General features: G+C 43.0%; 1 protein-coding gene across 6 annotated transcripts in view; it reads right to left on the bottom strand.

Annotated features, from left to right (window-relative positions):
• The window catches only part of LOC119176926 ((Lyso)-N-acylphosphatidylethanolamine lipase), a 116,505-nt gene that overhangs the window by 74,058 nt on the left and 15,374 nt on the right, over positions 1–27,073 (bottom strand). For 2 of the 6 annotated variants that reach the window (XM_075877932.1, XM_075877933.1), the window contains exon 2: positions 7,215–7,268. The exons of 2 other annotated variants lie outside the window; for them this stretch is intronic. In XM_075877932.1, the coding sequence (XP_075734047.1) occupies positions 7,215–7,236 (22 nt within the window). In that variant the 5' untranslated portion in view covers positions 7,237–7,268. Of the gene's footprint in view, positions 1–7,214; positions 7,269–7,376; positions 7,548–27,073 lie in introns of those variants that run through there. 2 more of the 6 variants (XM_037428265.2, XM_037428264.2) reach the window with 2 other exon arrangements.

Below are 27,073 nucleotides of genomic sequence, written 5' to 3'. Positions count from 1 at the left end.
ACGTGATGTGCTATAGGGTAGCTTTAGCTTAGCACCATGGACAGCGGTGAGCGTAAGCCGAAGGGTGCATCTTACTGGGTTGGTTGGTTGGAAACTTTATCTTACTGGGGGTGTGCAGAAATATTGGAACGTGCTGGTTTGAATTTGTCTCCACCTGACCGATTCCTGTTTATTCTTTAGTGTACGGTGAGATAAGGAATAAGCGCGCGTACGTCCTGTACAATAGTTTAAGATGGCCGAGCAGTCGCACGTGCGGGACGGGAGCGGTTTTCAGGCGCGGAGTTGAAAGGTACTCGGCTAGCAAACCCTTGAGCTATCCTATCAACTAGGTTTCCCTCCCGCCCCATGTGATCCGGGGTCCATATGAGCTGATGTCCAATACGGTGTGTCTAGTTATCGGGATGATCGCCTGTGTCTGTAGCGCTCAAGATAATGTTGAGGGCATAATGGCGAACACCTATCGGTACCCCAAGATCATGACTGTGACACAGTGTAGCCAACCGCATTTGTGGTTACTTATAGTTCTTCTTGGGCAAGTGGAGCTACCTACAAACATCACAGTGTTAGTTGATTATGGTAGAGCACCATACGCATGACTATGTTCTAGGCATCATTATTATACGTTATTATGGCAATTGTGCAGTGAAAACAAACTTAAGGTTTTTCTTCGGCCGTCCTAATTATCACTCTCGTGTAATTTATCACTCTCGTTTTTGATGCCTGCTTTCAGACTTCAATACAAAAACAGCTAGCATAATCAAGATACGCTTGATTTTCAGATTATGTAATTTCAAAATAAACGCAGCTTTCCAGCAACATCGAAAAAAAGTTATTTGGAAGTTACGAATTAAATGTGATAAGAGACAGCCCCCAGCATCACATTCAAACACACCCACCTGTGGACAAAAAATCGTGCAGGGTAGACAATCAGTGCACCCGCTGCCGTTACTGCTGCTGGGTTGAGTGCGTATATAGATGTCAGCTGTCACTTCGGGATCAAGGAATCCGTCCCGTCAAATCGACTGATTCCCGCGGTTAATCACACTAGTTTTCGAGTGGATGGCTTGAATACAGGACGACGTGTATGCAGGTATAGTGCAGGTGCACTCAGAGATAGCAACTCATTAGTTGCTGGAAGCGAAAACAAGCGTTGTTTCCGTTAGGGCAAAGAACAGCCAGCTGCTACCAATCCCGCTGCTGCCAAGCGCCTGGAACACTGATAAGAATTGCTGCACCAATTTTTTTTTAATCCCGAGCATTTCTCAGTCGCACGATGTCACGCTTCAGCGTTGGCGGTAACGCCGTCCACCCCCCCCCCCCCCCCCCACTGTACATGCTCGCGTCTCGCGTCTTGGGCCGTATGCTCGCATCTCGTGCCAGCCCACAAAGACACCTGCTAAACTGTCACTCACCTCCCCCTTTCTCGCCTCGCAAAGCCCACGCAGGCAGTATCTGTTTAAAAAAAAAACAGAAATCGTGCTGCACAACCATTCACTAGCTACACCGTATATACAGGCACTGGATCGCGCGTTAGGAATTCTCTCAAGGGCGTCTTCACTTGGCTTTCGCTTGATGTTGAAGGCAACGCTTCTTCTTTATTCAATAAATAATAATAATAACGACAAAGTAACAATTAAGCATTCCCAAATGATACCCAATCACCATCATTCACACGATACCCCCCCCCCCCTCCACGACGCATTTACTCGAGTTACCCCCGTGAGAAGATGCGGGTGTTTTTTTGTTTTTTTTTTTTTTTGTTCTTTGTTCGTCGTGTACTCGTATAGTTTCAGCAGCCAGTGATCAGTGGTTTGTGGAGAGGTTTTGGGTAGTTAACCCATTAAACGAGCGCTTTTTGTTTAATTGGTAAGTGAACGTTTGCTGCAGTTTCTAGGGTCAGTAAATACGCGAACCGTATTATCCGTATAGTTATACAATACTTCTCTCTTGTTGGTAAAATGTCACTTCTACGTTCTGCTTTTTCTATTTAAAGGCATAAGCCTTGTATGCCGCATCAAACGGCAAAAGTGACCATCGGCGTATAGTCGTCCTAAACGCGAATGGTACCAAAAGTCATCATCTATATATCAATGAGTATGATTATGATTGACATGATCATAATGATGTACGATGGTAAGTCGGGTAATCTTTTTAAAGGTAGCGTGTTAAGGTAGGCCGATATGTCGGTATACCTGTACACGCTGGTGTTGTCGGCGTAATTATGATGATGATAATGATGGTGATCGCACCAGATGGCTTCGCCTTTGACTGTTTTATCTTCACGTCATCTTAGGTACCCTGCTAGTTTATCGTCATCTTCCTTGGAGTTATTTCTTAAGAAATTTACGTCTATATAGCCAGACGTGTAAGGGGCAACCAAAACGAGTGAGCCTGGAAACGTGCGTGTGGTTGCACCATCCCTGCGCAGTCTTTTCTAAGACTAACAAAAATTATACTTCTGCCCTTGAACAAGTTCTCGAGCACTAAAGACTGCGAAGTGCTCCATGAATTAAATTACTATTATTCTGCCCTTACAGGAACAATGCCTCATTGTTATTCATTCCGACCAATGGAACTTACCTGCATCGTTTAGCTAGTAAATGTGATTCAGGATGCGTCAAGCCCACGTAGCTATTACAGAAGCGTTAATCTTCACTCCTTTTGTTCTAAAATTATGCACTATGCACCATGCGTAGCTGCATGCTTCACCCCACAGGTTATCAATGCAGAACCTTGATTGATATGTGGGGTTTAACGTCCCAAAACAACCATATTAATATAAGAGACGCCAAAGTGGAGGGCTGTGGAAATTTCTACCACCTGGGGTTCTTTAACGCGCACCCAAATCTCAGCACACAGTCCTACAACATTTCCGCCTCCATCGGCAATGCAGCCGCCACAGCCGGGATTTGATCCCGTGACCTGCGGGTGAGCAGCCGAATACGTTAGCCACTAGACCACCGTGGCGGGAATTGTTGGAATGAACGTCCCAAATCCGCCATAGGATTGCTAATGAGTTCTGCGGGAACTAGCAAGGTGGCGGAAGGGTCAAAAAAAGGAAAAGACGACAACCAATCTGGGTGATTGTCTTCTTTGCCTTTCTTCCCCACCATATTATTATGAAAGAGGTCATAATGGAGGGCTGCAGAAATTTCGACTCCATGGGGCTCTTCAACGTGCACTTAAATCTAAGCACATAGGCCTCAAGCATTTTAGCCTCCATCGAAAATGAGGCCGCCGCTGCCGGGATTCGATCCCGCGACCTGCGGGTCAGCAGCTGAGTGCCATAGCCACTAGACCACTATCGCTTTCTTTATTTACCTCTCTCTCTCTCAGTACGACATCCACTCTCAGAACCGCACAGAATGTGTCTTCCTTGTACAAAGTTGTCAGATACATTGTTACGCAGAAACGCTGATGTTGAGAAAGAATTTGGTCTCCTCATCAGTGCGTCACAGCAAAGAGCGAAGATAATTGAAGTGTGCGTGCATGTACATCCTCTGAGTTCCAAACCAGTTCACATAAACTTCAACGACGATGTTCATTGATTGTAGCTCTGAAATTAACTCAGCCTGTTTGCTTCGTGCTTTTTTCATATTTATGAGAATTTATTTTTGAATTCACACAATCGAATGATATTAGGGTGACAAAAGAGCCAATCATGCATTCGAGGACATCAGCAATGATGATTGGCCAACAGAAGCGTAGTTACAAACAAGCAGTACTGTGAATTCGATGACGATACTTTTTCAGCCTGCTTTTATTGCATTCATTTTCCAGTCAAGGTCACAAGCATTGTCATATTTTCAGCCCCTGGCACTGCCTTCGCGACACCGCCGTAAATGCCAGTCGTTATCACTGATATCCGGGTCGCGTTGAAGGTGTCTGATGCCCCATACGTCGTTCGAAAAATAAAAGTCTTGCACTTGCCAGCCTAAACGTAACGCACGTGCGTAGACCGTGATGGTTCTGCCATTTTCCAGCCATTTCCCGCACAACATTTTATTTTTATTTTGTTGGCGCAGGGGACTGCATTCACCGCACAAGCGCGGACAATAGCTCAATTCTCAGTAGTTGGCTTTATTCAGCAGTGTCGCACCATGGTCACTGGCTTTGGTGTGTATCTCTATAAGCTGCAGCTGTGCAATACCAGACCACAACATTGTGTGCGCAAGTCACAGACTTTGTGGATGCGAATCGCAACTTGCGAACAGGCGACCATTGTCATGGGATTACTTGATTCACTCATCACCATGACGCCTGTCATTCTTACATGTCTTGCGAATGCTTCCGTGCTACAGTTTCCTTGTGTTCGTAGCTGCTCATACATCAATTGTCGTTATCAAATAATAAAGATTTTTTAACCAGAAAATTCTGGATGGCTTTTAGGTCTAAAATCAGCTCTAGGCAGCTTTACTGGGTCGTTACTTTGGCAGCATACGACGTTCACAGTACAAATATGCATATAAACTTTTAATATTATGTACGTGAGTTTGTTAACTGCTTATGTCCTGGCACATTGTCACCGAACATTTTCTGTAGAGATCACATCAAGTAATAAACATAGCATACAGATAGTTACAGTATGATTTGCGTGAAATTTTTAGTGCATCATAAACAAGTTCACGAAATATAAAAAGCAACTCTAACGGCTGCTACAATGAAAATATCACTCTGTGAACCTCAAAGTAAGCAGGTTTCGGATCCAATAAGAAGTGTAAAATTTGCACACAGTAGGGAATTGCATGAAGAGGACGAAACAAAAAGCATATGGAGTAATGACAAGAAAGTATGAATTTTCCACAACCAAGATTTATGCACGCCATCCTAATGATTTCTACGTGAGACGTAGGGGTATAGACGCAAAAGACAGACATAACTTTCGTTGTGAAACCGTGGGAAATTCAGTAAGTTCGCCTAATTAGTATATTAAGCTTAGTTATTGTTAAGTGCCTTTAAGGACATGCTTCCAACAAAAAGTGGTATCGTCCACTTCTCTCCTGTTAATTCATGCTTCCAACATTTAAAAAAAAACGCAGCCCGCATTTAGCCCTATTATTCTACCATGCACGCTCAAGCGCCAAGTTGGACTCGCGGAGCTAAACGTTTTTGAGAAGAGCCCAAGGCCACTGCAAACGTTTCCTGCCCGCTGTGTAAATGCGAGTAGGTGAATCACGGGCAGAGTTCTTTTTGCCAAGCCACTCCACAAAACTGGAGAGCAATATACCGGCACGGTATAAGGATTTCGAAGCACCTTGTCCTAAAAATAACGAGCCGGAGCATAGCCGGAAAGACGTTTCCAGGCATGAGTGCCTGTTACGCAGGGAAACGCATTTCTCTTGCGACAGTGGGGCAGGAGAAACTTCCAAGGACGCTCATAGTTCCGTCCCCCTTCCTCTGTACGGTTCATCTACGACGAGCTCGCTCGCAGCGATGATTGCATCATTGCGTTCGTTTTAAGCCGAGATGTGCGTTCGTCGCTGCATTGAATAAAAGCACAACAGACCGCCCTGTTGCATGAACAGACACCCATGTAGCTTGCACAACCTACCACCATTGTCTCGTAAGTGGATGGAAAACTAATGGATATGAGAAAGCACACGTGTGACTCATATATAGACACATTCAAGAGAGATGTGCAGAGTGAATTCGAGAAAAGGGCAGTCAAAAATTGAGATTAATTTCTCTATCTGGAGCCGCCAACTTCTAATCATGAAAATTTGTGCCGTAAAATATTGTGAATTGCAATCTTATAGGTAGTATTCCAGCACAAGTCTTAATACAGGGTTTACACTGAGTACACACGATTCCATTACAGCAGCGAATAAGACCAATATTAAATCAGGGCCGTGGGCAAGAACAAGAACAAGCACAAAGAGAAAATGACTATTTATTCAACAATCGACTTCGCCTATATATCGTTCTATAGATCAGGAATTCGGTGTATAGAATATTTGATATATCGCAATAATAAAAATATATTTCACAACTATTCGATGTACACAGTAATTCTTTATACGCGGATGCAATTCTACTACAAAACACACAGTGCTTTGTACAGGAACTCTTGTGATTATGCACCAGTTTTCGAGAATATATATATATATATATATATATATATATATATATATATATATATATATATATATATATTTATATATATATATATATATATATATATATATATATATATATATATACATGACAAATTTTCTCTATTACACACTATTAGAGAATGGAAACCGAGAGCAACCAAATGGAGATAGTTGCTAACAGCGCCTGCTAAGTGGCCAATCACTTATGCTTGCAATTAAACAACGCCAAACGCACATGTATCGCATTCGGAAAGCTTTCGACTACACGCTGTGTTGCCAATTGCCAGCGAATGTGTTCACTCAAGTTTTTCTGCGAACAGTCCGATAACGAACCAAGTATCAGCTGCATTTTTATTACGAAATCGTGCGAAATACTAACGTGATATTACGAAAATATGCACCAGCATAAGGTGTCTTTTCAGAGGCCTTATCTTGAATACACATTCATATATGTGCACGCGCATTAGGCTTCTACTGCATCTCGTGGCAAAGGTGGTACATTTATTGGTATTTTATTTGATACCCCAATGGGACAGTTCGCTGCGAAAGATAATTTTATCAACCATTAGGATACCAGAAATTTAAAAACAAGCTGAATTTAATTGACACTTGTCTGTCACGCTAATTTTGCTAAAGATATACGCCCGCGAACAACGTGTAGAGGAATCTACTCCAGTGGAACGCTTATTTGTGCTGCGCTCAAAATCTTCTTAAACGATGCCAGAGTGGTGAACAAACAGGTGACAAGAAAAATGGGAAATGGTTAAATTTCGTATTTTGATCACTTGAATGCAAATGTCCCCCTGCCCACTTTCATGCTGCATCTTCAGCTGTTCGAAATTTGTTTCTATATTGAGAGCACTACGACAACCAAAATCAATGTTTCCACAGAGGTAGCGTTAGTGACAGTGGCTGCGTGAAAAACCACGCATGCAGTATGAATTCTGAGAACTACTCATCAAAGGGGTTGCCTTGTCGCATTCATCTTTCTTCACTCTCATTCTTCCGAAATGAAGACAGACACCCCTAAGGTTGATTTAAAAGAACCTGATGAATGTTTCCAATATTTACTGCATGGCTATCAATGGAACGAGAATTGTTCGGTGGGGCGTTATATACCTGAGCACATCCTCGATTCCATTGTTTCTTTCCCCCAGCGGATGAAGCGAATTCCTGCACAGAGACAGCGGACGTTTTACAGGCAAGCGGAGTTCAAGGTTTATCGCACAGATTCAGCTACAGTAGCGACACCATCTCATATGGAAAAACGAGAGTACGAACCGAGATGCAGAGCCATTAATGTAAGTCATCGGCCGGCGGTGAGCATTTGACGGAGGAGACAAACTGTCCGCGTCGCCGATACGATGCGTCACCCACGCCGAACAACATCCATTGAGCGCTCGCAACCGCACAACATCGGCTCGCAAACAAACCAGAGGCGGTAGTTGTCTCCGCGGCCCATTGGGCAACGGCACGTGCTCAGCTGCCAGCGCCGCCGCTGTCGCGCTTTCCTCGTAGCGCGCGCCGCAGGCCTTGCAGACTCCAAGGTTAAAACATGACGTAGAGCGCGCGCAGGCAAGGACTCGGCCGCCGGAAGGGTCAGCAGGCTGGTCAGACGGGAGGCACCTGCTCCCCTCCCGCCGGCAACACTATCCGCAGCATGGATACTGAGCGCACGCCGTCGCAGAAGTCGAAACACGAGAACGCTTTGATACTAGAGGCGCGAATAACGATGCTTCTTCGTGTGCGTTCTTCGCTGGCGTTGGCATCCACTCCCGTATGAGCACACGCGCACATTGACACAAGGCTTCCGCGCAGTGCTCACAAGTCATCGATGTATCGTAGCTGATATAGTATGCTTGTTTTGATTCGACGAATGATAGCAAACCGCTTAGACCTGCAGCTACAATGGAAATTTAAGCCCTTAAGGTACGAGGCCAAGTGATCGAAAACGTTCTTTAAGAAAAGCAATAATCACTAGAAATGATTAGTCTGCAATATAAAGCACATACTTTTAGGCACATGTGAGCGTTATGAAGCGAGTCATATTTTGCAATAATTTCTCTTAATTAGAAATTTCAATAAAAGTATACCTTGCGCGAACACTTGTATTTCAAGTTCCACTCGTTAAGAAAACTTTCATTTGTTGCAGGCACATATAAAAAACTTTTGCCCATGCAAAGGACTAAAAGAAATCAGATCTGGTTAACAGTAAAGATGTAGTGAGTAAATAACCCAAAAAGTATGCACTCACACTAGTGGCACCTTCGTATAACAGGCAGCCTCATTAAATGTTCTGGCACAATTTTGATCATTGAGGTTCATTGCAAGACTCACATTGTGATAAGAAAGTGTGCAAAAGTTTAATGAAAAATGTTGATTAGCAAAAGAGCTACGATTGTTCATGTAAGAAAAAATGTCAGAAATATAGGTTTTGGGAAAATTGTCAAAAAAAAAAAGACCTGAAACAGGTGTGGTGCTTACAAATGATACCCGAAAAGGCTAAAATTCTCAATATTTGTCGCGAGTTCCATTGTGGACCATTTTTTCAGCTTGTTTTGCAGCAACAGTGACATGACTAGGTGCTCTCATGCTACGGTGCTCATGGTTTTTGAGGCACGCTTTTCTAGTGTATGGGTCAGGCTTGACCGCAATTAGCTCGCAAACATTAAATTGGCTTCTGTTACCATTTTTAAATCACGCACATAATCGATTAAAGTAAGTTTGATAGTTTACAGGCTTACATTAGTGCCCTTGAGCGTGAAAAACACTTATAATACGTTATGCGCGCACCTGCCCCGCCGCGGTGGTCTAGTTGCTAAGGTATACTCGGCTGCTGACCCGCTGGTCGCGGGTTCAAATCCGGCTGCGGCGGCTGCATTTCTGATGGAGGCGGAAATGTTGTGGGCCCGTGTGCTCAGATTTGGGTGCACGTTAAAGAACCCCAGGTGGTCGAAATTTCCGGACCCTCCACTACGGCGTCTCTCATAATCATATGGTGGTTTTGGGACGTTAAACACCACATATCAATCAATGCGATCACCTGGTCAGAAGATTATGACTTTTACGATTAAAATGTTCTACTGACAGCACTTTTAAAGCATTATTACATGTTCGCTCTTGATATTTCTTCTAAATAACCAACTAAATTCTACATACCAAGCTAATTCTATGATAGACTCACAATTGGCCCTCCCAGTTTCGGTTTCATAGGTGATGGGTGGTCGTACATTTTTGCTTGTATCTTTGAAAAATAAAACTGCATATACAGAAGCTTTATGCAGCAAAATGACGGCCAATAAACTGGGCATTTAAGGCAACTAAAAGCATGAGAACGACATTTTGAGAAAAAAAAACTCCCTTTTTCACTTGACGTCATACCTTATGTACCCGACGTCTTATACAGAGCGAGAAAGACACGTCTTTTTTACAAAACCCGTGGCAACAACATCGATGCGCTGGATCATATGCAGCAGAAGGCAAGTCATCAGCTATGCACCAGAGTCGATTCAGCCGGTCCGAATTACCTAATAGATTGGAGAAATAGCACAGAAACTCTGAGAAGTGCCGGCTGCTGGATACAATTTCAACCAAGAAAACGTTGCATGTTACAAACTGAAGTGGTAGTTTTTTATTTATTCATTGACTTTTCGGTGCTTAGCATCACAAAGGCGAACATGCGTCTTTAAAATCGATTGCTGAATGAAATTTATCAACAGTGGCATTTAACCGGGCGCCAAGACCTTATTGCAGTGCGGAAGTGCAGTGCGTTTCCACACCGAATCTTCTTAGATGTACATCGTTCTGCTAAAGGGTGAAATTTCGTAACTATGCTCAATATATATTTAGCTGACAAATGTGTAACATCGTTCTGCTAAAGGGTGAAATTTCTTAACTATGCTCAATATATATTTAGCTGACAAATGTGTAACTATTGTAATTCGGTAACTAGACCCTCGGTTGGAATATTTTTTAGAATAAAAAAGTCGTTTCGAAGAACGAAAGGGTTCGAGTTGCAAAGACATATGAAAGTGTTCACTCTTACGAGAGATCTTGAAAAGAAAAGATATTACTTTAAACTTTTTGAGTATGTTCCTTTTTGCATTTTTAGTAATTCCTTATTTTATTCTCAGGCGTCAATAAAATGGGTTAAATTGAAGCTTTGTGTCTAGATCCCTACGTGGCCCTCCTATATAAATGGCTGATACCGCCGCCTGTGGCCACTGCAATAAAAATGCATGTTTCAAACAGAGCGTGAGAGTAGAATGAAATCAGCAGGAGTTTTTATTTGTTATTTATTTGTTAGTTCAGAGCATTTTTTTAACTGTATTGGACAGATCAGGAAAGTAGTGACAAAGTGATGGACAAGGAGCAGGAATCGCAGGCAGACCTTAAGCTGAGTGTTAACCTGATCCTACAGTGTCCAGTTTCCATATAGCTGCACAATTGGGCTTGCACAAAGAAAATATACGACCCACCATTTACAATAAGCACTTGCGGAAAGCGCCCTTTTCTTTAATGCAACGTTGATGGGACACGTGTCAGCACACTTCACTTCACTAAGCGAAGGGTAAACTTTTTTAGTCAAGAGCAACTTAATGAAAAAACGAGAACGTTACCGATTTTTCCACCCTACTGATATGATTTGGAAATGGTTTCTTGGCCGATTGCGTGTGCTTACCTGTACGTCCTCAAGCCAATGTCGCAGCGCTCAAGTGCAAACGTTATCTTGTAAACAATCAAGCACGCACATTCGACAATGCATTGCACGTGTTTATTCCACATTTACATTAACTGAAGACGTTGGTCGTTAGCTCTAAGTCAAATTCTGGTAGCCTGCCGCTTGCGCGTAACAGGACATCAATGCCTAGTTTCTCTGCCACATAAAGTTAGTGTCCTTGCAACACGAACTTTACGTGGCTTGGGTAAAATAGTTAAAACAGAAAGCCATATGGCAGCCTAGGAATGCGCCCTAAAAGTAGGGTTACCTAAACTCTAGTTAATGTTTTCGTGCCAAAACTAGGGTATGGCAATGACGCATGCCGCAGTGGGGGACTGCGATATAATTTAGCTGCGCTTCCTTGATGTGCCCCCGACAGAAAATTGTACGAGTGTTGTGGTTTTTTGCATTTTACTCACATTAAAAACACGGGTTGGAGCGAACTCGTGACGTCATGCTCAGCACGCACCGACCACCCACTAAGCTACAAATGACGAACTTGCCTTTCTAATAAACAAGCATGCATTTGCGCATACTATGCAGTTATTTCTTGTTGGCAGCAAACAAAAAAAATTGAGGATGGAATGAAGAACTTAAAAAAATAACTATCGCATTGATTGCGCAGGTGCACATACATTGACAATGCTGGAATATTAAAAAGTAGACAGCAATAATCGTACGCGAAGGTCAAAGGCAGAGATTTTTTTTTTCAAAATATTAGTAGATGCAATTTGCTTGCGACAGCGAATCCCGGCCACGGCGGCCAAATTCTAGATAGAGGCGAAAATGCTTGAGGCCTGAGTGCTTATAAGTAGGTTCGTGGTAAATAACCCAAGGTGCTAGAAATTGCTGGACCCCTCCACTATGGCGTTTCTCATAATTATATGGCCGTTTTGGAACGTTAAACCCCATACGTTATATTATCATTATTATATTTTTGCGACAGCTTATGCTACATTCCGGCTAATTCTAATGTATTTAAGTTGCTCATCTGCCACACTCCACTTTATATATGTGGCATATCAGTGACGAGCTGACAACTTCACGTACTGTTTGGCGCGCTGCGCTTATAATCCGCCTTCCTTGCCCACCAAAGCGTTCATACGCTCCTGCGACTGCCTATCTACCCAACTCCGTAATCCGACATTTAGTTATTCGCCAGCAGCAAGGTTGCTGTCCGCTTGCGTTAGTATGCAATAAAGGCGGGCTGTTCGACCAGCTGGCTTCTTCAACGCTGCGCGCCGCACTTACTGCTACATCAACAGTGCTCAGACTCGTACGTTAAGGCACCACGGCTGTTATTCGTTAATGCATGGAAGCAGCATACAAAAAAGTCCTGCTAGCACATTCCTAACGATTGTGTGACGTCGCTGTTGCTGATTTTATAAAGATCGGAAATTCAAACACAGGCATAATGAATTTGTTAAGCGCTTCTGATACGCAAAGAAGTCAGCTCCCTTAAACATCGACTGCTTATACTAACATTTGCCATTTCATTTCGGTCCTTATAAAATGAAATTGGCTTTTATTTTGTTATTATCACCTCGTGAAATTGATATTTGTGGATTCGGCGGCGTCTGCCGGTTGCGGCATAAGCGCATTTTTGAATCTAAGCTTACCACCCCCTCACCGTCCAACATAAGCCCTACTCTCCGACTTGAGATGGTAAAAACATAGCGCAAAAATGACTAGACGAGAATGCAGGGCGGGGTTTTCTGCGTGGCATATTATTGTCTCGTCTTTGTTCCTTCCACGCAGGAATTTCGCATTGACAAGGGATGAACCAAGTTGCCCTGCGAAATGATTTACTACATGACCGGCTTACTCGCACCTTTGTTTCTTTTTGTTCAAGAGAATTTTTTTTTGTTTCTTTTTGTTGAAGTATGACTTATAGCTCGAGCGTACTCGTTTGAGCCTGGCCAATAATAAAGCTTCATGGCCCGAGTTCAAAATGATTTTTTCATGCTATAACAGTTGATAAAGGCAAATTGCAGCCGAAAGTGACGCCTTACTACTATTAAAGGCAGCTAACCATACCCAGAGCATACTAACATACTTACAAGCCTCACCAGCCTTACGAACCAAATTCTTAAAAAACAAAGGCCTTGCGATTTCGGCACCCGATTTCTTAGAAATATTTTCTGATTCATAGAATCTGAGGCACTTATCACTCATGAGAACCGTCATGATGACGAAGGATGCAGTGTGTGGATAGGTGGTCAATCTCATTAGGTACTTACGCAAGCTTTCTTTTCTGAATACGAACAACGAAGCTGAATTTAGCAACAGTTTTGCTTGTAAGTTTTCTTTGCGGTAAGCTGGCTGCCTTCACTGCAACTTGTGGACTGGGTAAAAAACGTTCTTGCCAACAACCTGTGAAAACTTATAGTAAATATAGGCCCTGGCCAGTATCGCTGCGTTTAAAATGTGTGTAAGCTCTCGGCAGTGCCACCTCGTGCACTCTGAACTTCAATTCAGATGTGATCCGAAAGCTCCGACAGCAAAACACAAATCTCGGTATTGACACAAAGTATGATGCACGTGCCGAACGACCTTGTATGTCTTCGCCGAAAAGCTTGAACGTACAGAGACTTGAACGGAAAGTAAGCACGCATCGTTTCCTTTGTGTTCGGGTAAGCATTCGCAAAAAATACTAACTTGCACGCTATTCGTTCAAAGGAAAGTTTCGCAATCGCCACTGTGACTGTGAATAATTGTATCGTGTTTTGTTCATCTGTACACCTTTAGGCTTCAAGAGCCCCCCTTTCACGAAGCCTTCTTAGGCTAAAAACATTCCTAAGAGAATACTTCCGCCAATCACGATGCTGGACATGCAATTAGTGAAGCCGGCTGACTCGTGCGAACAATCAGTTTTGTGAATTCGGCCCTAGATGTCTCTTTTAAACGCATACCTGGCACGCATGGTTTTTTGAAGTGGTGGCGTGCACTCTAACCTTGGGACAATGTCAGCAGGAACGAAAGCACACTTGAAGGAAAACTCTCTCAATACCCATCTTATAGTTACGCGTTTCACCGTTTGGTCTTGCACAATGTTTGCGTGCATTATTTTCAGTTGGCCACACTAAATGCATCACTCTTGTGATCTGGACTTGTAACACTGGTTTTAATCTGCGGAAACATCTCCAGAATTCGCCAGCGAAAGCGTTTTTCTTTTGTGACGTTATTGAATATCCTGAATGACTAAGCTGTGGTCAGATTTAAAATTGGGATGCTAGATATTCACTGAAGTTGACCACCACGTAGAGAAACATTTATCTAACACCACCCGCGCAAAATAAATTAGTGCTGTAATTTAGGTGTTTTGCCTCGCGAATTTGTGAGCGGTGCATCATTCTCTCTCTCTTGTGTATCACTGCTAAAAAACTAACGCAGCGGTTATTTCTACAAGCAAGCTTCTACGGCACTGTACCGTCGCACAACTGATAAAGTCGGTAGAGACGTGCGTAACGTTACCATTATTTTTACCTTGCACATATCCATTCCCTGTCTCGTTCAAGCAAAGGCAAGAAGAAATCACTTGCGTCAGTCATTTGGAGGCGAAATACAGGTACATGTAAGTGCTTATGACCCATCATCTATACATGCATAATAGTTCACGCATCCACCTTGCATACGAAGTTTGCAGCAAGGCATTCCCCCAATTCCACTACCCTGACTTTTCTCTCCACTATAACCGAAATGAGCGATTTCTCGCCACAAATATTCACCAAGACGTAAACAAAGTGACGAATCGGTGGGTGAAAGATTACGAATATGCTGGCGGACCTCCGTTGTAGTTTTTGTTTTACTGACGTTATGTAGCTAAGACAAAAATGTGTGGTAACCGCAGACGCGTGCACGAACTATCAAAGACCTCCATATATATGGCAAAGATCAAACGGAAAACAATAGTTCTATAACTTGCTTTTCTTCCAGCTACATCGAGAGGTCATTAAAGCAGACAGCAATTACACTGCTCTAGCCGTACGGCTACTATTGTTGGCATACACCAACAACGTGACGTAAGCTATACTGAGCGCCAAATAACGCAAGTCACGTTACCTAATGCCCACAACGCATGGCATCTCTACAGAAAAAAAAACAGAATGCTCGAAGCACCCAGACGAAAAGCTACTGTTTTTCTTCTGGCGTAAATTGCGCCTGACAAGATAAATGCTTGGGCTGCATATTGTTTACTGCTGATTGAGCTCTTCTGGCAACGGGTCTGACACCACGGGACAGCGTGAGGCCAAAACCGAAACCAGAGTGTATTCACAGTCGCCTTTTATATATTATTTATGTCCGTTGTTCAGTAATCGAGCCCGCCTGTGAGGGTCATTCCTTTGTCTTTGACGGCTATCCTTTTGTGTCGACCTTTTGCGACGAGTTCTTTTATTCTTATTTCGACTAACCTGTCACTGGTTATCTTTTTTTCCTTATTCTTCCTCTCTACGAATGGTTTGTGAGTCAACGCTGAAGCAGCTGTCATTCACTCAAACAGCTGTTTCTGCCACGCGGTCACAATTATTTGCAGTAATTCGTCTGCAGAGATATAGCTGGCATTTGAAAGATCAATTCTTGCAGCGTGAGAATTATATATTACCTCACACGGCTTACCTGGTGGTTATCTCGATTTCTTATTTTTTATTTATTTATTCTTATAAAAGTACTTCACAGGCCCCTAAAAAGCATCAAGTGAGGGGATAATAATAATAATAATAATAATAATAATAATAATAATAATAATAATAATACCCAAAATATTACGTCCCAAAACCACGATAATATTATGAGAGACTCAGGAAATTTTGACCATCTGCTATTATTTCACGTGCACTGACATAACACAGTAAACGGGCCTCTACCATTTCACTTCTAACAAATCGCAACTGCCATGGCCAGGATCAAATCCGCGACCTCCCGCTCAGCAGCCGAGCACCCTAGGCGCTACACCGACACGGCGGACCGGAGGTGGTATATGGAAGAATTTAATATATAATCTATTGGGTACATATACAAGCATCGATAAACTGTTACAAACTGAAGAGAGAGAGAGAGAGAGAGAGAGAGAGAATTTATTTACAGAAAGGTAGAGAGGTCCGCCTGAGCTATAGTTTGCTCTGGCCTGCTACTCTACACTGGGGATGGGTGACCGGGTGACTGGGGAGTGAAAGAGTGAATGACGATGGAAAGGTAGAGAGATGATATGTTCTTATTAGGCTGGGTAACTCTACAGACGTGCATCCAGTCCAGTGGCTTCTAAGAAAGCGATGACGGCTCGTATAACCACATGTGTGCTGCTGGCGTCAGGCCAAGGACCTAACACAACCTCATCGATTAATGGTCGACTAATACAAACCGAAAAAATTTCCATGTTGCCAAACGATGCAGATGTCAGAAAAGAAAAATCACAGTGAAAAAGAAACTGACAGATAAACAGCAAAAAACAGAACGAAGTTGCACATCAGGACAGTATAGTATTTCATTAAAAATTTCTAATACTACCAAGATATATAACACAACTGCATCATTACACATGATATATTAAAGAAACAAGTGCTTGCCAGTGCAATGAAAAAGCAAATGTAACTAAATTGGAAAACACTCTCGTACTATTGATTTACGCACCCGTTTATTTAATTGTGTCAAGATACAGGCCCCATGAGGAGCAGTGAAGACGAGACATCAAAGAAAAAAAAATGAAAATCAAGACACAATTGACACAAAAATTTCAAGAATATAGTGATGGTTGCAAACAAGTTTTTCGAAGTTAGGGAACTGGACAAGAATGTTAATATAAATACTCAAGAAAACAAAAAAGGTGTACCAGTTCGAGTTTTTTCTGAAACGTCTTGAATGCTTCATCATGAGTGAGTGTGAACTGGCTTAGCAAAATTAATGAAGCAGCTAATTGACAAAGTTGCAGTGTACAGTAAACCAGCCCACACATATTTATCTCTATAGGTTACGTTTTAATCATGTTCCTTGTTCAAGGTGCTCATATCTAAAAATATTTGACAATGTTCACTTGATTCATTTTTTTTTATCCTCAATACCTCAAAGCTGCTACGGAAAATTACGCAGGTGGCATTCGAGTCAGAATTCAATTGTTTGTTGAAAAGTGCAAAGATTAAGACATAAAGGCCCTTCAAGCGCACTTAAACATATCCCAAGTCTCCATTTGAGAGCATGGAAGTGTACAGGTTGGTTCATCCCTTTCACGCATTCGAAGAACGACGAAGCAAAAGCGTTGATATGCAAAACTGGGAACGGACAATCATCTGTATACAATATGTACGAATAGTTAACCTATGTGAACATTCACGAAGTGAATATTCTTTTGTGTAGTTGTGTATAGCAGAAAACTCAACAAAGTGAGGGCAAACTAGCTCTTAACCTGCATGAATAAAGATGCGAAAAATTACAGGCTGAAATAATACCGGATACGCTAAAAGGGAAGTATATTCGAAAATCATCAAATGTGTACTGTGGATTTTGTAAACCATCAAAGTAATAGGTAAGATATTTTAATGCCATCTAGCATATGTGCATTCTAGTTTAGAACGAACAAATATTGCGCGTACAAAAAGTGCTCCCGAGAACAGGCTGACACGGGGATTGACAATGGCTAGCATAGCCAGTGTCAAATACGGAACACGTGTCATGTGCGACTGCCGAAAAAAGTTAGCTGAACTTACACAAGTACTTGTAGCATTGTTACTCGACAAGAGAACAGCAAACATTATGGTGAGAAGCGATTGCACTAAGTTTTAAAAAATTTCGTAATATTTAAAGGAATCTCGACACATTGCATATCAGTTATACAATGTACTGTTCTTCTTAACGTCGGATAGGAGGGTAGCAGTAAGCAAGTGTTTCAAGAGGCAGATGTTTGCCAGCGTGTGATAAATGGAGGTATTCTTGTCAAACGCGATAAAAACTGGGAAATCAAAGCTAATGACGCACATGCTGCATTCAGATGGTATATAGAGGAGGGGTGTTCAAAGGCGAAAGAATGTGATCAGTTACGGTTGATTTCTCATGCAGTGTTGTTGCTTTTGTTGTTGCTTATCTTAAAAGGCGGAATTAAGCTATGCGTGTTCATGAGACTCGTGAACATTTTGTCGATTAGCTGAAGTCTTAGGGGGAAAACAAGTTATACGTTACGCGGAGGCTGGAACTGCTTTCGATGCAAACAAGCTACAGCACTCGCGCGCTTTTCACCTGCTGTAACCGACAGCTTTGCGATGACTGGAGTTGGGCTATGCGAAAATGACCTTGCTCACGCTCTATACGAGATCGTCAACTTATTGCTTCTACCTCCGACGCGCGGCATGAACTCGAGAACTTGCATGGATTAGCAGGTGATCCTCCACCGTTTTTCTTTTATTATTTTCAGCAGTTGCAGACACAATGTGAAGTATCTGTAAACATAATTTATGTACTACATCTGTCCTTGAATCCCGTTATGCCGCCGTCGTCAAACTGGCTCCTAACATTCGAATTCATTCCCTCCTGTCGGCGAAGAAAAAAAAAACTATGCACACAACTAGTACTAAGAATATAATTAGAGTTTGTAGCAGGGATTACAGGTATGTAGAGGTACGCAAAAAAAGCTAATCATTTACAGATTCCGTGCTCGTTATTTGTTTTTTTTTTTGATATGCGAGGTAGCGCATGCACGACATACGCAACTAAAAGAGCACTGGTGTCTCTCTGTATTTAGGATCAGGTGTGCAGCCAGGGGTGGCACACCGGGCATGTGCCTCCTCCCCCCTCCACCCCTGCATCCTTTTAAATGCGAAGCATTTCTTAGCGAACTTCGGCGACTTTGAGTGTATCTATCTAGCTGCTTACGTTTGTGTGCTCTCGTGGTCACCCCCTTAACTTGATGTGAACCAAAATTAGCATGGAAAGGTAAGATGGTTTGAGAAATATGACGCGCTGCCAAAGACATGAATATTGTCACAATCCCGTCACGTACGTCGTCAAACACTTCCCGTCAGACAGTGGCACATACCCATGGGCGGGTATGTGCCGCTGGTATGCAGGTATGTGCCATGAATGATTGACACTTAGTATCTACCCAGGAACGACGAGAGCACACATGGACAACTTTAACACTCGAGCGTTAAAAAATACTTGACATTGGTAGCTTCAACCAAATTAATGCAAAGAATAAATGCCAATGTTAAGGAAAACCTGCCATAAAAAGCGATGACCCCCCGACGAATGCCGATAATAAATTTCAGCGTCCCGACAGGAATCGAGCCCAAGCATTCTGCGTGGCAGTCAAGCATTCTACCACAGAGCTATACGCGTAGTCTCGGAACTACTTTTCAAAGAGACGCTAATGTTCGTGAAACGTGAATAGTGATTGCAGTGCTGCCTACCCCATTTTATAAACATTACATATGTACTCCTCTGATACAGCCATCACATCGGGTTAACGTCAATTGTGCTTACGTGTCATGCGCTGAAGTTTATTTATGAACAGTGTCCAGGGCCAGCATCTTCGCGAGTATCAGCGCTTTATGTCAGCTTCTGGTGTTGCTAATACGCATGTTCCAGTTGAAATTGTTGCGCAAGAGCAAACAACTGGTTATACAAGCATTTGCAACTCTTGATTTCTGGGGTTTAACGTCCCAAAATCACCATATGATTATGAGAGACGCCGTAGTGGAGGGCTCCGGAAATTTTGACTACCTGGGGTTCTTTAACGTGCACTCGAATTTGAGTACACGGGCTTACAACATTTCCGCCTCCATCGAAAATGCAGCCACCAAAGCCAGGATTTGATCCCGCGACCTGCGGGTCAGCAGCCAAGTACCTTAGTCACTAGACCACCGTGGCAGAAATCTGCAACTCTTCAAGATATGTCTCTGCGTGCAACGTTTGTACATGTATTTAGCGTAATTTCATGACGTATCGCTCTATAAAAAATTGCGACGCAGTCACCTTCCTTGCGCATGCTTCACGTAACGTGAATTCCCAGGTACGTGGGATCTGCTAAATTTTTTTTTCTTTTTACCGTGCCATACAGCGTGCCAGTTGACACTCAGCCACATATGCCTGCCCAGCCCCCACTTTCAATCAAAGTCATGCCTCCCCCTTCTAAAAAAAAAGTCCTGCCTTCGCCCCTGTTTATATAGAATGCACCAAGATAAGCAATCTTGGCTCAGTAAATGAAAATGTCCTCGTGTTCGATTCTATTCGTTCTCGGCCCTCTGTCAATCAGGTCCGACTGGTCACTGTGTTATTAACGATAAAGTATATTGGCACAACATAACTTGCGTCAGTGAAATGTCCAGTATTTAATAGTGCCGTACTGAAATACTACATTGTGTTCATCGTAGAAGCTCTCGAGAATGTCACTATCCGCTTCAGGAGCATTTGCTGTAGCGGTAAATTATGCGGAGCGATCCTGTAACCGTGCGAAATTTTATTACTTAGTATGTGAATCACCGTTTCAATACTTATCACGTATGAATTTTACTGGTGCGAGGACCAGATGTGAACTAATAGCGCCAAGCAAGTCAATAATAATGATACGATTTTCGGCTGTGTTTTATTACATCGCACCCCAAGCTATGCTATCTTCCTGACAACTACTACACAGCCCCGCCATGGTGGTCTAGTGGCTAAGGTACTCGGCTGCTGACCTGCAGGTCGTGGGATCGAATCCCGGCTGTGGCGGCTGCATTTTCAATGGAAGCGAAAATGCTGTAGGCCCATGTGTTCTGATTTTGGTGCCCGTTAAAGAACCCCAAGTGGTCAAAATTTCCGGAGCCCTCCACTACGGTGTCTTTCATAATCATATGGTGGTTTTGGGACGTTGAACCCCACATGTCAATCAATAAACCACTACACAATGAAAATTCTGTGACTAGCTCTCTCCTCTGTTTTGCCCTTTGTGTCTTCTTAATCTTCTCATGTACAACAGAACCCATATTTCGCTACCTCTTGTTAATGTATCTGCACCAAAAATCTCTCACAACAGCGTCAAAAAAGGCGATCGCTACAATTGACAACTCCTGTCGAGATTGCGGACTGATTAGGCGTACCAGCAAAAAAAAAAAAAGAACTGACCATCCCGGTGCCCTTTGAACGGTCCAATGTCACGACGTTTGCATGCTCGTCAACGGGCAAGATGAAATAGACTCCCAAACGCCTAGCGTGCCGGAGAGAGAGGTCAGAACAACATTAGATGTCACAGAGCACTTAAGTTCGCACCACTCAGGTAACTAACCCAAGTATTTCCTGGAATGGTCATTAAATCATAGTATAGTCCCAAGGGTAGGCAACGTCGAACGGAAATACCTACACATCGTGCGACAAATATGCGTATAATGCAGTGAATGTGCGTCTCAAAAGCTTAATTAAGGGCCTGAATAATTTCGAAGCAAGTGTCGGTGATGCTATAGTATTACATTTTATGTAGGGATCTGGTGCAATGTGAAGCTCGGACGATTGAACGCTATCCAGTGGAGCGAAATACTGCTTATGTAGCCATGGGGTTTCCTGTTTCATTTTGTATACCTACCCCCTAGACTCGCTCCAAACAGATTCCGTGACTCGAATATCGTTGACAAAGTGCCAGGTCGAGGCGAAGGATTTCAAGTAAGCATGAATGCCGAAAAGAAACCGAGGAGTAGTAGTCACACAGACTAATCCTTATGTAATGCGTTAGGAAGCCTTGAATGAAGTCCTGCTCTGTAGTTCGATGCTGCGATAAGAATATTCAGTAGATTGTGTCTTGAGTGGAAAGAGCTCCGATCTTATCCCAAGGTTATGCCCGGGGCTGCTTCGATGCACAAGTCATTGGCTGTTGCGAGCACGCGATATTGTCGATCATGGATGTAGTAGATACGGACAGCTCAGCGATGAAAAGGACGATGCTCTCTCGCGGACGCATCACTGTCATGCTGTCGTGGTTTTGACTGTACCGGGTGCTTTGGTTTCAGATATGGAGGAAGCAGACTCTTTTACGATATGCTGTATAGCTATTATGCGACAATAGAGGCGTAGCAAACACCACATGATATACCTTTTGTATACAGTGATCTCTGAATAAACTACGTACGCGCACTGCGTGCAGAGAAGCTATCAAAATAAAAAAAAACATCAACCAATTTCGCTCCAACCCTAATTTTTTCTTTTCCCTCTTGAAGACAAGCGTAAAGAGAGAGCCAGAAAGAAAACATTGTGAAAAGGCACACGCTGATGCAAGTTTCATAGCAAAGATAATCGACGAAAGGTGGCTGTCATATCGAATTTTGACGGCTTCAGTTGTTTTCCCTCCAGTACTCCAACGACATAGCTAAATGTAACAAACAGTAACTACAACACGTGGAGAAGATTGCTTCACAGCACTACAACAAACCGTGTTCAATCAGCATTCAAGCATGACTACTCCTTGATAACACCATGACATGATCCCAACCGCTTCACTTGGTGACAAAAAGAAAAACGTATTTTGTGCTGTCTCACTTTTGTCCTACGGTGTTAAAAAAAGATCTTACACATAGCAACGCTATATCTACGTGACCTACATCATTATGTTAACGCCTCACTCATAAGCCGCACGTTTGGTCACAGACGTGTGGACGGCCACGCCGTATAGTTCATTCGAATATATAGCTCTTATTTGATATTTTCTAATGTTCTCCTGTATTCCTCAGAGACTTCCCTGTGGTGCTTAGCAGTGCTCTTTTATTAGCTGCAAAAAATATCACCACGTTTTCTAACTATTACCCTGCGCCATTTACCACACCACGTATTTTCGTTCAATTACTACGACATCCCCCTTCTTGAATACTCTCTTTTTTGTCTCAGGATAAATTCCCCATTTAAGGTGATTTAGGGTGAAACTGCCGACGTTGGAGGGTTCCCGACGAGATTAAGCAATGAGGTACTCATATTGAAGCCCTCCATGAAATGAGTCAAAGGGTTCCTGAAGACCTATATCTTGGCATGCCAATGTTCAAGCGGCGAAGGTTAAAATATACTTTATGTAGTTATTACGTACCAATAACAACAGCCGGCGCTGCTTGGTACACGTACAACGGATTGCAGTAATGTATATTTAGATTGCTGCAACGTGTAACTGATCAGAGGTACGTTTATAACGCATAGCAGCAATATACGCGAACGACGGAGTTATCTTGCCGTTGACACGTCTTGTGCATATACTAGCATTATGTAACTAGAATTATGTTGATGCCACTTCAGCGCAGAGCGCAAGCTCGCTTTGCAATGGTAATTTCGTTCAGATTTCATGAATGTAAATCCTGACTAAAAGAGGGAGGGACAGGGAGGACAAACCTGTTATATTCTTGGTGTCCCAAAGCCGCATGAAAAAAAAAAAAGAAAGGAACGTTGGCACGCGCAGCAAGCCTGGTTTACATTGTTCCTAGTACACTTGAGCAGCTACTACTAACTAGTTCAGTAATTAAAATTGAATACTCAGTCATGAATATTTTTGTAGTTCAAGAAGTACTCGATGGAGGTGGAAATGCTGTAGGCCCGTGTGCTCAGATTTGGGTGCACGTTAAAGAACCTCAGGTGGTCTAAATTTCCAGAGTCCTCCACTACGGCGTCTCTCAGAATAATATGGTGGTTTTGGGACGTTAAACACCTTATGACAATCAATCAATGAAGGAGTACTCACCTGATCAGCAAAATGACAATGAGCCGTATGAGCGCATGCTGGAACGACATCTGACTGCGTTACTCGGAACAACGTACTACTTGCATGCTCACTTTTTTCATGTTGATAAAGCAAGCCTGCGAAATCTGAAAAGTGACGTGACTAGACTGCTGCGCTTATCGCGCATCAGTAAGTAGTGCCTTCAAACTAGCCTAATTCCAAGTAGGCAGTAACCATGAAAATGCGGAAAAAATTACGATTTGCCATATCTGCATTATCAGTCCAAAGCAGCCACTTTTATCTTACGCAGCTGCAGGCAGCTGCGTAAGATAAAAGCGGCTATAAGATAAGACGCTAGACAAGATAAGGCGTCGCTACAGGTGCCTCAGTATGTCGATGGCACCTATCGCTGTTTGCAAACATGGAATAGGTCTATAGCGATGATTCAACAAGCATGTCGTTCCTGGAGTGACAGTCCCTATAACCGCACATACACCCGCGAATTTGAGCAAAAACAACGAGGCCCGTTGCCACTTTGACAAAAGGCCGAGCGGTGGCATTAAGAAACTCTCTTGACGTCAAGCAATATGAGCACGTGGCGCGGTCCGTTCATCATTATTTTCGCACAAGAGAGACGACCTCCGCTGAAGGAAGTTGTGGGAGCATGTGATGTATAAAGTTCAGAGTTCCGTGTACAACCAAGCTTCGAGGAAGCAATAAGGATGTATACAAAGATTAGGAGCGTCATCCGCTTTCATATTCGTTGAAGGGGGAGGCGAAAGCCTCTGGAATCAGCGTCGCCGGAAATGTATACGTGTACTTGCGGCCGAGTTAGTATTTCCGCAATGTTATGCAAAAACAGCTACAACGATATGCTCGATAAAAAAGGGGGGAAAGAAAAACTGCAATGCGAAAAGATTTTCCAGTAAATAATGTTTTCGCAGTCAAGCACCGCAAAACAAGGTTTCTAAACAAAGTGGCAGCATACTTAAGCAAGTTGCCTAGCAATGTGCGAAGCTTCGAATTACAGCAGGGCACAGTAATCAAAGAGAACGTGCAGACTAAAGCATTGTAGAAATCGGAATCGCACAAAGGTTGTTTGGGTTTGTCTCCTGTAGCTGATTGATTGATATGTGTCATTTAACGCCCCAAAACCGTCAGATGATTATGAGAGACGCCATAGTGGAGGGCTCCGGAAATTTCTACCACCTGGGCTTCTATAACGTGCACCCAAATCTGAGCACACGAGCCTACAACATTTCCGCCTCGATCGGAAATGCAGCCGCCGCAGTCGGGATTCGATCCCGCGACCTGCGGGTCAGCAGCCGAACACCTTAGCCACTATATCACCGCTACGGGGCGTACACATAAAATAAAAGCAAAGAAATGTAGAAGCTCGAAACAGACGTCGATTTTTTTCTGATAATAAAATGCGTCCAATTTATGGTACGAAATTCGAAAGAATAGCAAGAAGGGGAACATAAAAGCTTGCGATAAAAAATTTCATTTTACTTTCCTACGTACGGGGCTTTCCTACACCGAGAGGAAGGAAGAGAGCCGGGGCATAAATCCCCTTTAAGATCAAAGGGCTTTACCGGGGCAAAGTTTGTAGCACCATCTCTCGGGTTCCTTGCGCAGCAGAACATTATCTGTCATCGTATAAGGGCGGCGTTCGCTCACCTAAAGTATTCTTGCACCGTGTATCAACCATAACAATTTAAACTGGATTGTTAGTTTATACACGGAAAGTACGGCCCAGTTGTTTCACATGACATCTCTAGTTTTTCTTTTTTTACTTATAAACTTTCACCTCTTTAATTTTCACTCCTATAGACACGTACTGATCTCTCATAAAAAAAGTAGTGATCAAAGAGGGGCGTTTGTCAACGCTGATTCCCCTACGTGGCTCCCCAGACTTAATATATCAAGGCAGATTTCGCGAGTACTTGCAGATAGTGATGAAACAGAGGTCAATGCTTTCACAGACGAATCAAGCAAAAGTTGTTCCGTTGACATAATGCATGCTCAGTGCAATATATCCAAGTATACGTACGGCAGCGTCTATTTGTGGCTCAATGACGCCGCAGAACTTTCAGCAAATGGGAGAGAAAACAAGGGAGTGGGGCTTTTCCGCAAGTTGTTGTCGCGGGATAGCTTGAGTGGGAGGTCGTTTACCGCCATTTATTCCCGTCCACGCCGAAAGACGGAGAATCTCGTCTCCCTCGCAGAGCCGCCCGTGATGATTCTCTCTCCTTCAGGCTGTCACCCTGCTGTCACGGCGATCCGGTAATGGTATGACACCAGTTTTGACCGTAACCCATTCAGAGACATGTTGGTGAGAGCCTTTTATGCCATGCTTCAACGCAAATAAGTAACCTTTCACTGGTGCGGACGCGACGTAAAGTCGGCGTCGAAAGCTTAGAGGCTGCGAAGCCTCATGAAACTTCGTATTTCCCAGCTATTCGTAACAGTATTCGGTCGCTCTGCACAGTAAACGTTGTTGCGCTTTATAACAGGCCGGAAATCTAAATTCAATGCTGCCTGGCATAGCAGCGGGAATATTGAGCCTTTTCTCCTATTTACTGGTTCCTTCACTTCTGACGCTCACTGCAGACGGAACGCTTCACGAACAAAATTTCCACTATTTTAATGTCGTGAAGTTTATACTCACATACAATTGGAATCAAAATGCATCCCAGATGGTTGCCATAGGAACATCATCAAAGCAACTTTTTGGAAGCTCCATAGAAAATGATGCTGCTGCATTGTCTATCTGGACAAACAGATTTTTTGTTGTCATTTACAATGTTCCTTTATGAAAATGACTGTTGATTTTCCACTGTCAGACTGTGATCAAAGAATTGACACAGTTGATCATCAATGGCTCCGCAATACTCATTGACTTGTTTCAATACTTTGTCGACAACATTTCTGTTGAGCATTTTGCAATAAAAATGTCATTGACTCATTTCCAGTGAAATACCATTGAGGAAGTATTTCGTAAACAATATTTCTGTTGACCACTTTGCAAAAAAAACACTTGTATTGCCTCATTTCTATTGAAAAAGAAAGGACGAAATATTTCGTAAGAAAAATATAAGCACTCGCCCGCTTATGTTCTCCGGCGCGCGCGCGTGAAGGAAGGGGAAAAAAGAAAAAAAAACAGAGGTGAGAACCGCAGCAGCTGAGAAGTTTCGTGTTCCCGGTGCGGTGGCTTTATAATGCATGTGCGACAGTAATGATCGCAAAATTGGTCTATATGTTGATGCTCGTGTTCTACGAAACAAGTTGAACGGATGATTTTAGGAAAGCATGGCGAAAAAGAAACAAGCGGAAAGCAGCGAGACAGAAAAAGATCACAACTGAAAATCGGTTGGTTGATGTTTGATGAGTGGTTGCATAACTTGATGATGAACATAAAGTACACAAGTCAGGGGCAGAAGTCAGCAGGAGAGCGTATGCCACCGACATTTGCTCATTCTTTTGAATAGTAATACGTACAGTTCCTATATTCCAGCATAGATTTGTATAACAGTGAACCAGGACCAAGACCACCAGTGTACTGCTGTGGAGATAATGTACCAGCTTTTAAAATCCTCATTTTCTGAA

This window comes from Rhipicephalus microplus, chromosome X (assembly GCF_043290135.1).
Source record: "Rhipicephalus microplus isolate Deutch F79 chromosome X, USDA_Rmic, whole genome shotgun sequence".
NCBI lineage: Eukaryota > Metazoa > Arthropoda > Arachnida > Ixodida > Ixodidae > Rhipicephalus > Rhipicephalus microplus.
The sequence above is the reverse complement of the archived record's forward strand: the minus strand, read 5'-3'. Positions and strand labels throughout refer to the sequence as shown.